Source organism: Neltuma alba, unplaced genomic scaffold, assembly GCF_004799145.2.
Source record: "Neltuma alba isolate B1F8T4 unplaced genomic scaffold, ASM479914v2 tig00003207_pilon, whole genome shotgun sequence".
NCBI lineage: Eukaryota > Viridiplantae > Streptophyta > Magnoliopsida > Fabales > Fabaceae > Neltuma > Neltuma alba.
This window is the reverse complement of record NW_021633189.1, coordinates 1-13,933: the sequence shown is the minus strand read 5'-3', so window position 1 is coordinate 13,933 and position 13,933 is coordinate 1. Positions and strand designations below refer to the sequence as shown.

The 13,933-nt window shown below is 38.9% G+C and overlaps 1 protein-coding gene across 1 annotated transcript; it reads left to right on the top strand.

Annotated features, from left to right (window-relative positions):
• Positions 1-8,536: 8,536 nt before the first annotated feature.
• LOC114740945 (potassium transporter 8-like) lies at positions 8,537-13,802 on the top strand. The gene is given in 11 exon segments (XM_028929201.1): positions 8,537-8,575; positions 8,662-9,151; positions 9,253-9,306; positions 11,216-11,476; positions 11,569-11,621; positions 11,859-11,870; positions 11,872-11,983; positions 12,080-12,334; positions 12,468-12,875; positions 12,878-13,378; positions 13,381-13,802. Coding segments are annotated over 11 exon segments (2,322 nt in total). The 3' UTR covers positions 13,518-13,802.
• Positions 13,803-13,933: the final 131 nt, after the last annotated feature.

The window sequence follows — 13,933 nt, the reverse complement described above, 5'->3', positions numbered from 1 at the left end:
TCATTTTGATCATTTTGATGGTACTCCTGCATCATCAACTCACGAACTAACTCGCTTTCTCTCATCTTTTGTAGGATTGTAGTATAGAATGAGTCATGTGATTAGCCGAATTTCATGATGGCCGCCACAATAGGGAAGTAAAGCCTATTTACACATTCGTTTCCATACGATGAGCCAGTCTGAATGGTTTATAACCTTTTTTAAAAGATATAAATATTTTTTTTCTTTTTTTTATATGAAAATTTGTCAAATTAAATTTGGATTGTTGAAAATTAATTAATGTAAATGAAGATAGGATTGGACGGTAAAAACACGTCACCGAGTTGGCCCTCTTGCGGCGAGTGATTGATTTGATTGCCCACTTGCGGGTCCAAGTCCTCATGGGTCACGTGAAAACGACGTTTCAATTTGCAGCTACCCTTTTTCTTTCCTTTATTTTGATAATTATAAATCAAACAGACGCATCCGACACAAAGTTCATTATTATTTTGCTTAAGCAAACAAAGAGACCAAATAGTCAAATCCAGCAATGCCGGGCAAGTGTTCTGCTGAGTACTAACTACCAACTTTACACTAAATTTGCTTAATCATGAATGGAAAGGGTACTGGGTATGTATGTTTTTTAAATAAATTCAGAAAATAATTAATCAAATTCAATATAACGAATATTCTTAAATTATAAATAAATTAAACAATTCAACAATGATGTGATGATGAATAATAAATTTTTTTAAGCACAGGCATCTCTTACTAGGGATAATCCTATTTGAGACACTATTAGGTATTAAATATAGATATCTCTTCTAAAGTGATTTAAATCTTGATTCACCATGTCTGCCAGTAAAGAGGCTAACCGCCGAAAATATTAAGAGACCAGCATTGTAGACCCATACGTTCTTTTTCCACTGGAGCCCGTAAGCTGCTTGGGCTGTTAGTGAGTAATAAATTTTAAAAACTTGAGCGGACTATCTTGAGGAACAGGCCTGGAAAAAGAAAGCTGCTATGATATCCTTACTAGAGAACAGGGAAGGCCAAGATTAGGCCCAATCTTGGGCCCAACCTTATCACGCGCCTGCACTGGGCTATGACGCTATCCCCACTGTTTCTCCCTTTTTTTTTGGGTATAAGAGAGGGCGAGGCCCAGAGAAAACTAAAACACACTAATAGGCACTGTATCCCAATTCCCAAGCACTCACCAACATCAAACGTCCTCAAATGAGATCAAGAAGAATAGATTTAGATAAACCCTCCTTGGCCAAGGCGTCCGCAATCTGATTTTGATCCCTTGAAATATGATGAATTTCAAGCTTCCACGCATATCCCCTCTTACCATGCTATGGCTTGAGACGCCTCCGTCACAGAACTCCATTTTCTACGCTGATTGAAGTGAACCACAGCGGGCAATGGCCACCAAACTAATATACTCTGTCGCCGTCCAAACCCTACTTGTTCTGCTATGCCATCCCATGAAATAGTATCCTAGTCTGAGGGGAAGCCTCCATGCAACACAACCAAGCAATTAATAGGCTTACACTTAGCCTATTCCCTCTGCTAATATATGCAGAGACCAACAAAGCCTCATCATCTTCTTTGTCTTCCAATATTGAAATCAAAATGCCCATGTTCCATATGGCATGGTCACAAATAACATCATGGACAGAAGATAATAGTAAGTGATATATGCGTGTTACGCAATGGAGATCAGCCCCATGGATAATAGTGAAGTCAATAGAACAACAAAAGTGGATGTGACGAGAGGCCCTTTAATTCTTGTGTCCATAACGAGATTGATGAACATTTGCTTTAGTGTCAAGACCTTCTCCTCTGCATATATGTATGATGAGGAATTCGCAGTGGTTATAGTAGTGAAAAGGTCCAACAAATGGAGGATTCCCAGATGCAATATCACCAATAGGACAAAGTTATGAGAAAGCTTTCCGATTAATATATCCACAGCCTTCAGGTGATCTCAACAGAAGCAGAAAACGCAATCTAGGCCTTGATCCTCTTGTAAAACTTTAGCCGCTTTAGTTATGGTTTGAACTTTGAAGATACATACTTTCGCAGATGAATAAAGAGCAGAACATAGGAAGAAAAGTGACGAAGCTGAAGACGATGAAACTAGGATTCCAGGACTATGACAGAAATAGAAAATAATCTAAACCATAGAACTGTTTGACATTAATGGTTTCGGGTGTGTTTGGATGAAACCAAACCGTGGTTTGGAAAAGTGATTCTGGAGAATAGATTCTGTGAAGAATAGATTCTGGAGTGATTTTGAAAAGTGAAAGTGTTTGGATAGTTGTTATCAGAAGCACTTTTTATATACACACATTACTAAAAAAAAAAGACATAAGTTAATATGATAATTACAGAAAAATAGATTTTATGATATATTTTAATTTGAAGGAATAAAATTGTTAATAATATATTTTTACCAACATAATTAATAATACATAAGATAATATAATTAATAAATAATTAATATGTATATATATTTATAAAATATAAGATTAAATATGTTTATAAAAAAAATAACAAGATACATATCCTATAGGCTCTCACACTCTCCCTTTTTTCTCCAAAAGCAAAAAATTTTTGCTTTTTCTAAAACTATGGTTTTGGAGTCAAAACCATGGTTTTGATCCAAAACCATGGTTTGGTTTTTGGGATGACTGTTTGGGCAGTTTTTTACCTAAACCATGGTTTGGACAAACATCCAAACGGTACCTTCATCACCAAATTTGGAGAAAATTGTAACAGTAACAACTATGTATACTTGTTCATTCACTGCCTTTGACCTTCACTTGATGCAGTGGCGAAATATAGAGGTAAATTTTGAATCCACACAAAAGCTGAAGACCCCCACATGCTGGCCAAATGGGTTTAGGGACTTGGAGTGTCCTTTGCCATTTGAATTTTAGTTAATGGCGTGTTGGCAGATAGAAGTAAAGCTGGATGTTAGTGGGTGACCACCCTCGGATCCTTCCAAATAATACGGGTAACGCTTGCCAAAGGTTACAAGGAAACTAAGTTCAACGACTCTCAGCCGCATTTAATATGTGACCCAAAAAAGATCACATTTAATAGGGCTTCCATTTACAAGAAAAGGACTAACCACTCTTGTTCGGCAAGCTACTCCATTACTGGCTAGTAGTAGCGTCTGCAACTGTATGGTGCATCAGTATTACCCACTCTAGCAAACTGCATCATCATTAATGGTTCTTATTAACAAGTCCCAATCTCACTGCATTTACTTTTTCTCTTTTTTCCTTTTTTAAGTCAACACGTCACAATATTTATCTCCCAGATGTTGGCGGCAGCAAATGAGGAATAGCAAATCCGGTTCGAGTCGCGTCACAAGGATACTGTCCTTGAGAGATATTCCGCAACCCCTCGGTGTAACAGGCAGCGGCACTCCCCAGGATCAAACGAACCCTTCCTGCGAAGCAAGGTAGCAGAACAGCGAAAGCAATTGTAACAGCAAACACCCGCGGGAGAGAAGAGGAAGAGGACAGAACAGTGTTTCATCACGCTGCCTGGACAGTCCCTTATATAGGCGCGAATGGCCACATCACCGGAGGACGCATCCCTCTGTTTCGCCGAGTGGGTACGACCGAAGCAACGTAAGGTTCCGTTGGAGACGGAACAGCGCGAACGTTGGTGCACACAACGTTCGCCTACACCCCGCGAGACGCGTTCGGTCGGCCACAAAACGAAACAGTAAGCCTCTTGACTTTTAACAGGTCCAAAATAAGGCTTTTCTGGTAAGCATAATTTTATTAAAAATATTCAACAAAGTTTAAAATAATTTTCGTAAAATGAGGCTTTACCGCGTTTAATTCACGCGCAGGGGGAGAGGAAATCGCCGGTTTACAACTGCGTTTCCCTCCTGGTGGCCTGTTGTTGTGTGCGCGAGGCCCACTTCCCTCTTGGCCCATTTACCCCCCCAAGGATGCTTGATCTCATTTATACACTTAGACTTCTTCTCATCTTTCCCATGTGGGACTTTATTTGACACACATATTGCATTATTTCACAACACCAGATTGGTAGATTGAAGTTTATTTGTGTTATGCATTTCCTTCCTTAGCCCCTCATTCACTCTAGTGATAGTGACTTGCATATTACCCCATAAGTAACATGAATCAATTAATCTCAGATTTATCTTTGACATGAATATTAATTAGTTGTAGTGCTTACTTTTTCAAGTTAAAAAAGGTATTTTTAGGTGCCTTTGGTGTGTTGGAGAAGAAGAGGAGAGTGGGTTTGTTAGGGTAGGAAGGAAGGAAGTGGGTTGAAGTGCATGGCGTGGGGGAACAAAAAAATATTCAACAATGGTTTCAAAATGCACAAGAAATGAAGGACAACATATATGCATAGCCATGTTGTCCGCCTTAATTACATTCCACAACTACTTCACCACTTGCAAGCTTCCATTTATTTCCTTCAGTATCCACACACCATGTTCTCTCATCATCCATGGACCCACCCAACCCCACCACATCTGATATTGGACACTGCCCTAAACTACACTGCTCCATGTCTCACAATAGTTAATACAGATTCTTGCCAAGTGGTACAACGTGGCAGGCCACTCAGCAAAGGGCAATCTTAGAGATTCTTTCAGAATGATCAGTTCATACTTAATAATTAGAAGAACTGATTAAACACCAATTAATTAAGCTTCATTATAAAGCAGTTTCCTGGGAAATTATAATCAGTGCCGCAGAATGATGAATAAGGATACACATGGACACATGTTGAGCGTCAGAAGATCCACTTAGTATGGATGACACCATAGTTGTGTCCGAATCCCATATTACCATTCAAACATAAAAAAGAGATTTTCGAGCAGAAAATGAATACGAAAGAGTAGTATGATATCAGATGTGGTGGTGTTTAATTAATCCAGGAACAGTGTACTGACAGAATATAAACCGGATTTTGAGGAGAATAGTATCTTCTCTCTTCAATGTCGAATATATATATATATATATATATATATATGAGCTGTGGGATTATTTATATACGGGTCTGCTTTCAAGGTCAGCTTATCAATATTTATTTTACGTCTTAACGGCGTCATGTTTTAACCCCACATTAATTAAGTGAATGTTCTTTATCTATCGCCATACGTGACAATGGACTGATAGTGGCCGGCACCGTCTGTGTTTGTGAGTATGACTGATTCAGTGGGAAACTAATTGTTTCAACTTTTGGCCTTTCTCATGGTTTTGTGATTGTCATAGTTGCCGCTTCAGCAATCAACTGACTATGTCTCCATCCATTCATTTTCCTGCTTGCCAGAATTCACAACATGTTTGGGACTGTGAGTTCCAGAGGCTATTATGTTCCTTATATTTTGCTGCCTTCTTCCTTCACAGCTTGAGACCACAAAAAACTGTTCATATTCAGGGATTTTGAAAGAATATTAGTATTTTATATCAGGACTTGCAGATGATCCAGGGGAGAATCTTTAGAGGACGCACGAGGGAAAGTGCGGGTGGGAACGAGGATGAAGATCGAAACAAAGGGAAATAATTAAGGAGAGAAAGTTTTTTTGTCCTTATCCTAGACTTGCAGGATTGCAATCCTTACTTTATATTTGATGTCTCAATAAAATCCAAATTTAAAGTGAAAAAAAGTAGGAGGAAGGTGGGCTTACTTAATCTGCAACTTAATAAAGTTTGATGGATGATTGGGATTTGATCATTTGATAGAGGAGCAGGTAAAGCAGGCAAGTTGATCAGGCAAGGCAAATAATGGTTAATGGACACACCACGGCCATTCACTTGAGCTAACTAAGGAAATGGACAGTTGTTTGCTGCAGATAAAAAGGCAAGTTCATAAATCGTGCTAAAGTGGTCACCTACCCAGAACAGAGAAGGACCATTCATGATCATGTGCCACTTGGCCTAATTCTCTCCCCACTCTTTCACTTTGATAGATTGAATGTCCTTTCTCCGATCCATCTGTCACTTTTCCTTATCATATATAAACATCTCACTACCTCCTTCTTATCTCATCTCCCACCTCACTTATTATTAATGTTATCGAATTGAATTGTTAATAATATTATAATTCTCCTGTCCTGTCATTAGTTAGGTGAAGATACAGAGGAGGCCGAGGCCGGCCAAGTAATTTACTACATTGGTGGGGTAACGTTATGGATTGTTATTAATATTTGCTCGACATAGTTGTGGTTTTCATGGATGACGTATTCCCATTAAAAAAAGAAGAAGAAGAAGAAGAAAAGAAAGAAGGAACCAAATGATATTGTGTTTTTAAAATATAAGACCTAAAAGGGAGGGTTGCATGGGACCATGGGTCGTGTTTGGCACTGATATGCCTGTGGCTATCAAACATTTGAGACAAATAACGTAAGGCTGGTGTTCATGGGGTCCGCTCAAACGTTGCTTTCTTCACAATTTGCCTCTCCATTTTATTGCCTGCGTGGTAAGCTTCTCGACCCTTCCTACGTATACAAATCTTATTCTTATAATATATTACTCCTATTAATTAAATCAGAGTTGGTAGTTGACCAATTACAAAACAAATTCAGCGTTGGTGCAGCTTCTTTTTTCCCACTAATCAACGTCTTCTAGTAGTTTTTTACGTTATCTGAGAGTCGAATTACAAGGGTGATTATTAATCATCAATCCTTGCTTTGAACCCATAAAAAAAAAAAAAAAAGCTTCTGAGTTTGTGGATTTTTCTTCATCAGTAAAAAAAGTGCCTGGCTACTGTGGGGTTACTCTGTGCTTAGTGAAGGAGAGACAAACTGGGGATGCAAATCTTTTGGGCTGCTAAAAAAAATCATCCCTTTGTTTAATTCCAACGCTAACATAAAAAGCAAATTTACTTTTTCATTGAGGCAATTGGCATGAATGATTTCAAGCCAAAACTTGAAGCATATGCCGTGGGAATCTGTATATATGCACATCACTTGAGATTCGCCATCGATTCAGGATTAAGTTACGACTTCTCTTAATCAAAAGTCACTTTTACCACCGAATCTTAATCTCGGATGACGGTTGCTTATTCATTCAGCAATTCTGACAATAATTAGAGCTTTTAGATTCTGGTCATATATAATCATTTTCAATTACCGTGATTGAATTGAGATTTACAAGTACCCTGTTTATGTCCCCATATGAAAAATTCATTCCCAGGCTGAACACTAGCAAGTTCAGTTAAGATTCAAGGCCAAAGCAGTTAGCTTGAATGATGACTAGTAATCTATTTATCTAGGGAGAATTACAATGAGGTCCCACATAATTAAAAAACAAGTCCCAGAGGTTGTCATTCTCACTGTAGGACTTGTTATTACAGGCTGCTCAGGTTGTTACTTGGGACTTTGTAGTGATTATTTCTCTTATGTGGAACTTGAATGTAATTCTCCCATTTATCTATCTTATTACTATTGCCTTTTGCAGCAAATAAGAAAGCGTTGCACTTATCCATATCGTTGCAAATTTGTCTTTATTTGGGGGCCGACCTGGAGCATTGCACTTATCAATGTATTTGCTCTTTCAGGGTCGCTTTCCTTCTCTAATCTTCTCTATAATTCACACAGACAAATATTGTGCTTTAATTCTCAGACTCTCTCTAAAGGGCAGGGTGGATGGTCTATCTTTGTCCATAGATTTTATTTCAGTGGGACTCTACCACTTGTTCTCGCCAATCTTTTGATCTAATCTCCCCAAAAAGATTTGTATTGTGATTCCAATTCATAAAGCAGATTCAATATCAATGAACAATATTATGATTACATGTGTCTGTCTTTATTCTTCTGCCATGTCCTAATCGGAGCGAACACGCACGAGTCCAAGTAATTGTGACGCTCACACTCACAGCTGTGAAACTGAATCGTCCATATTATAGGGTAAGTTACCGCGCGAGGGAGGGATTGAAACGTCCCTTTCACTGGACACTGTTCTGGTGACTTTTCAGAGATTAAATATTAGCAATTAATGCATATTCATTCTCCCTCGCACCAAACTACTCTCTCTCTCTCTCTCTCTCTCTAATTAATGAATTATTCTTTACTGTGTGTAATCTCAACTAAAAAAGCATACAGTTATAAGATGAAAAAAGAATAACAAAAAAACAAAAAGAACCTAAATTGATCACTACTCCCTGCAAAAGAAAACAAACTCCTGTTTCTCTCTCTCTCTCTCTCTCTCTAGCGCGCACACCCACCACCCACTTATATTCTAATCCCAAAGCCCCCATCCCAACAACCCTTCCTCGGTTTAACACTCTTCTCTCTATTATGCACTCGTGGTGTTTCGTGCCTGTTCTTCCTTGCTTTGTCCGCATTTTGGGCCATTGAACTAATCTTGCCCGCCCTTCATTTTCTTTTATTTTTTTGAAGCACAAGAAATAGCTGGAGAAGATGTACTTTCGTCCAAAGTTTTGTTTTTTCTTCGACTTGTTTGAGCCAGGGAAGGTTTTAATTCAAGAGAACTCGTCTTTATCTCCCTCAGCTAACTGAAGGAATGAATGCTCTGTATTTCTGAGACAGCCCCTCATGGATCTGGAGTCTGTGGCCTACAGTAATTCAATTAAGGTAACTCATATAGCACTCTGGTGCTGAGAATTAGGACTCCCGCCTGCACAAATCTTTGCTTTCTGACCATGCTTGCTTCTCCGCAGAAGGAATCATGGAAAACCGTGTTAACTTTGGCTTATCAAAGCCTTGGCGTTGTCTATGGAGATTTGAGCACCTCCCCTCTTTACGTTTACAAAAGCACTTTCGCCGAGGATATTCAACATTCAGAGACTAATGAAGAAATATTCGGGGTTTTGTCTTTTGTGTTCTGGACCCTTACACTCATACCCCTGCTCAAATATGTCTTCATTGTGCTTCGGGCAGATGACAATGGCGAAGGAGGGACCTTTGCTCTGTATTCTCTGCTATGCCGGCATGCTCGGGTTAGCTTACTGCCTAATACCCAGCTCGCCGACGAGGACTTAACGGAGTATACGAAAGATGGGATTGTGGCAAACGACAAGAAAGCCGTTGGGTCTAGCTTGAAATACGTGCTGGAGAAACACAGGGGGCTGCAGAGGGTGCTGCTTGTTTTGGCTTTGATTGGGACTTGCATGGTTATTGGGGATGGCGTGCTCACACCAGCAATTTCCGGTATTTGAGATTTGCATTATACATTTCTGAGTATTTCGATCTCAAGCAGTGAAAACGGGGATTTGACCATTCGTTTTTCTGGTTTTTGGTCATTAATGCAGTATTTTCTGCGGTGTCGGGCCTCGAGCTTTCCATGTCAAAAGAGCAGCACCGATGTAAGTTCCTTTCTCTGTTTTACACAATTTCCAAGAAAATTCCCTGTATCAGTTCCCTTTTCCTTCCAATTCTGCATGTATACTCTCTTGACGCAGTGTCAATCGTAATCCACTCTGCCGTTTCGGAGATTAATTTGCAGCTGAGCAATTTGTCTTCGAATTCAATTGTGGAAAGCTTAACTTTTTTTTTAATAAAAATTAATTCCACCGCAGATAAAAACGATAATGAATTTATTCTTTTTCCTCGTTGGATTTTTAAGAGTGGATTTAGAAAACAATGGTTGTCCGAAACTATTCTTTGGGATATGTTCTCGATATTTCAGAAGACTGAGATTCTGAATAGTTTACATCTGTTGCTCTGTGCGATTCTTCGATTGTCTTGGCTATTTTTTCCCAAAGAGATTCCTGCCTCCTCGATCGTATATATGCCGCGAGGACATTAAAAGTAAAATTATTGTAGTTAGATATCGGAACGGGTTTATTTGATGCTTAGTATAAAGTCTTGTTTGAACTTTGAAAAGCCATCGTTTTGCCATGCCACACTTCGTAGCCATTTTAATTAGTGGAGAAAGAGGGAGAACCCAATGCTCGCTAGTCGCGCGGGTGTGTGTGGGTCCCTGTAAATATCATCCGGCCAACCATTGCTTTGATCAAGTCAAATCATCATCCCATGCTATCAATTATATTTGAATAAATAGTCTAGCTTGTGAAATTGATCATTATAATAAACAAAAGATCAAACGTGTGGCTAAGATGAAAATGATGTAACCTTCAGTATTTGAATTTGACGATAATACATATACTGGATAGTAAAAAAAAACAAAAAGAATAGAAAAGTAGTCCCTTCACAAAGTTAAGCTTTCATGATATTATGATTTCAAGGTGAAAGCATTGTCGTATGGATAAGAAATCAAATGAATATATTTGGAGTGATCTGTAGTCTGGAACCGTCGGCTGATTATCTTATTGGATACAAAATCAGGTGTGGCCATTATTGAACTAGTCATTAACATTATTTGTGACTTCATTATGATGCTCAAATAGTGATTATCTGTGGTGTCTCTCAACTAAACCCTTACCTAATTCTGTCCAACTTTTAGGCATCGCGGCAGCCAATATAATAGTATGAAGTCAACCAAATGATATCTCTGTCTACGTACCTAACTTTGTCATATGATTACAGTATGAATAATATATGTTACTAATAAAATTTTGAATTCTTTTCGTAATCGGTTGCGGAATTTCATATTCTCACAAAATATTTCTAGGCTTCTCTTGAAAGTGATCTTTTTTCCAGTAGGTAATAATATATCTCCTTTTGGTTACCATTTGTCGGCAATATGATCACAAATTTCCTTTGGTGGTAATTTGTGGGCCCGCAAGATTATCTGGAAGTTAAGTTGATATGCTTTTGATTTATGATCATACAACCGTTTACTTTGGGACTCAAGACACTTACACTACAGTAGTTCAGTAGCTAATGTTCATCTTTTCTATAGTAAAACTTTACAGCAAAGATTGAAGGCGGAAAATTTCATCTTCTGTTCATTGCCTTTAATCTCTACTACTACTCCATGGTTCTTGTTTTTTAAAAGACATTTGATACATAATTAATCAAAGTTTAATGAATTTTATAAATACTACAGGAATCTTCATTTGCTTCATTTGCTTGCCCATTGTCTTTCTCATGATAACCAGTTTTGCTGAACTTGGGTTTTCTAATTTTGAAGTGCTTTTCTCCGTATTTAGCATCTATGTTTTACTCCATCCAGAGTGTTATACTTAGAATTCGGAATTCAGATATCAAAATTAGAATCTACGGAACTAAGCATCCCAGTTTTGCCAAAGAAATGACCCGCAATATGCTTAAATGTATCTTGCCTGTACTGAAAGATAATTGGTTATGCAGATGTTGAGGTTCCAGTTGCCTGTATAATACTGATATTTTTATTTGCGCTCCAACATTATGGGACCCATCGTGTGGGATTCCTGTTTGCACCTGTTGTGATGACCTGGCTGCTATGCATCAGCGCCATTGGCATTTACAATATCATTCATTGGAACCCACACGTATATGAAGCTCTCTCCCCTTATTATATGTTCAAGTTTCTGAAAAAGACTCAAAGGGGAGGTTGGATGTCCTTGGGTGGAATTCTACTGTGTATAACAGGTATGGAAATAGCAGAGCAAATTTTAGTATATTTTCAATACAGTTTACCATATGCTTTATCTTTATTTGATTCCATTATTTATATGTTCCAGGTTCAGAAGCCATGTTTGCAGATTTAGGACACTTTTCACAATTGTCAATTAAGGTACACAGAAGCCGCCACCCCCCCCCCCCCCCAAAAAAAAAAAAACCCCACCCCACGCGGGAACTCAGGATTTCATAATTACGAGGCAATATGTGAAGGGAAACAATGAGTTGTCCCACACTCCCCTATTTGCTTGCTTACATTCTTTAGACAGTTGTGAGCAGAATATCTACTTTTTTAACATCCCTGAGGGGGAATCGACTTTTTTTTTCATAACTAAAATTCTCTTACCTGCAGATCGCTTTCACCTTTTTTGGTGTACCCATCTCTAATCCTAGCATACATGGGACAAGCTGCTTATCTTTCCAAACATCATATCCTTGAAAGTGACTACAGAATTGGTTTCTATGTATCTGTACCTGGTGAGTTCTCTTGTTTTGATCTCAAGGAGCCATCATTCCACACAACCCAAGTTTTTGCTTTTTGTTACTTCCCCCCCCCCCCCCCCCCCCTTTCAGAGAAAATTAGATGGCCTGTTCTCGTAATAGCCATACTTCAAGCTGTGGTTGGAAGCCAAGCTGTCATCACTGGGACTTTCTCAATAATCAAACAATGCTCGGCTCTGAGCTGCTTCCCCAAAGTCAAAATTATCCATACATCTTCTAAGATACACGGTCAGATTTACATTCCAGATATCAACTGGACGTTGATGCTTCTTTGTCTGGCCATTACGGTTGGATTTAGGGACACAAAACGCATGGGAAATGCATCAGGTATTACCTTCACAGAGTACTTTCATGATACACTTGCATGCTGAAAACTACAGTCATTATCCATGTTGTGTCTTTACTTCTAATGTTAAATATTTAATTATTTTTAATGCTTTTTTTTCCTTCCCATAAACAGGATTGGCTGTCATAACCGTCATGCTGGTGACCACTTGCCTAATGTCTCTTGTCATAGTCTTATGCTGGCGCAAAAGTGTTGTTCTAGCCATTTGCTTTATATTCTTCTTTGGCTCCATTGAAGCACTCTACTTCTCTGCCTCCCTCATCAAGTTCCTTGAAGGGGCTTGGGTTCCTATTGCCCTCTCATTTATCTTCCTTATTGTCATGTATGTATGGCACTATGGCACAATTAAGAAATATGAGTTTGATGTTCAAAATAAGGTCTCCATCAACTGGCTTCTCAGTCTCGGCCCCACATTAGGAATAGTAAGGGTCAGGGGAATTGGCCTTATACACACTGAGCTTGTATCTGGGATTCCAGCTATTTTCTCTCACTTTGTTACCAATCTCCCCGCTTTTCATCAGGTTGTATCTTTCTCTGCATTAAATCAGTCCCAGTGCCACATGTCAGAGCTGAGGAAAGGTTCTTGGTGGGTAGAGTTGGCCCCAAGGAGTATAGGCTTTATAGGTGCATAGCAAGGTATGGCTATCGTGATGTTCACAAGGATGACGTGGAATTTGAGCAAGATCTTGTTTGCAGCATAGCTGAGTTTATCCGATCAGATACTTCCAAATGTGGCTTAGAACTAAACAATATCGAAGATGATGCAAAGATGACAGTTGTTGGGACTTCAGCATCAAAATTAGAAGGTGTAAGAATGTGTGAGGATGATCTAGATTCCTGTCAAATGGAAGGAACTTCAGAGTTGAGGGAGGTTAAATCTCCTGAGAAACTTAAGAAGCGGGTCAGGTTTGTGGTGCCAGCCAGTCCAGAGATTGATTTAACTGCAAAGGAGGAGCTGCAGGAGCTAATGGAAGCAAGGGAAGCGGGAATGGCATTTATAATGGGTCACTCATATGTGAGAGCAAAAAGGGATCAAGCTGGATAAAGAAAGTTGTGATCAATTATGGGTATGATTTCTTAAGGAGAAACTCTAGGGGACCAACGTATGCTTTAAGCATCCCTCATGCGTCTACCCTAGAGGTGGGCATGATCTATAATGTCTGAATTTTGGTTAGCAGTTATATAGCCGAGTTTTGCAACTAGCCGTGTTATTTCAATAGCTCAGCCTACATAAACTTGATAAATGGTGGCATTTTGTATAGTTCCCCTCCAAGCTTTCCCGGCAAGCAAAGTGTTGCCAACACCAAGGTTCTTCTGGCCAGATCATTTTTTTCTTTCTTTCTTTCCCTTGTATTGTCTTGGTATATAAATAAGCTATCATGAAATGGTAGTTCTCCATTATCCAAGGCCCAAATCTGAAATAAAGGTCAATTTTAGGTTGAGAAGGAATTTTCGTAGCAGTAGAGAGTTGGTATTTTTGCTGTTGTACTCGATTTAGAATCTCTTCTTTGTTATACATATGCTTGATAACCTCTGCTGGGCAGCCAAAGTTCAGTAGATCTAATGGCCGTTATGGGTCA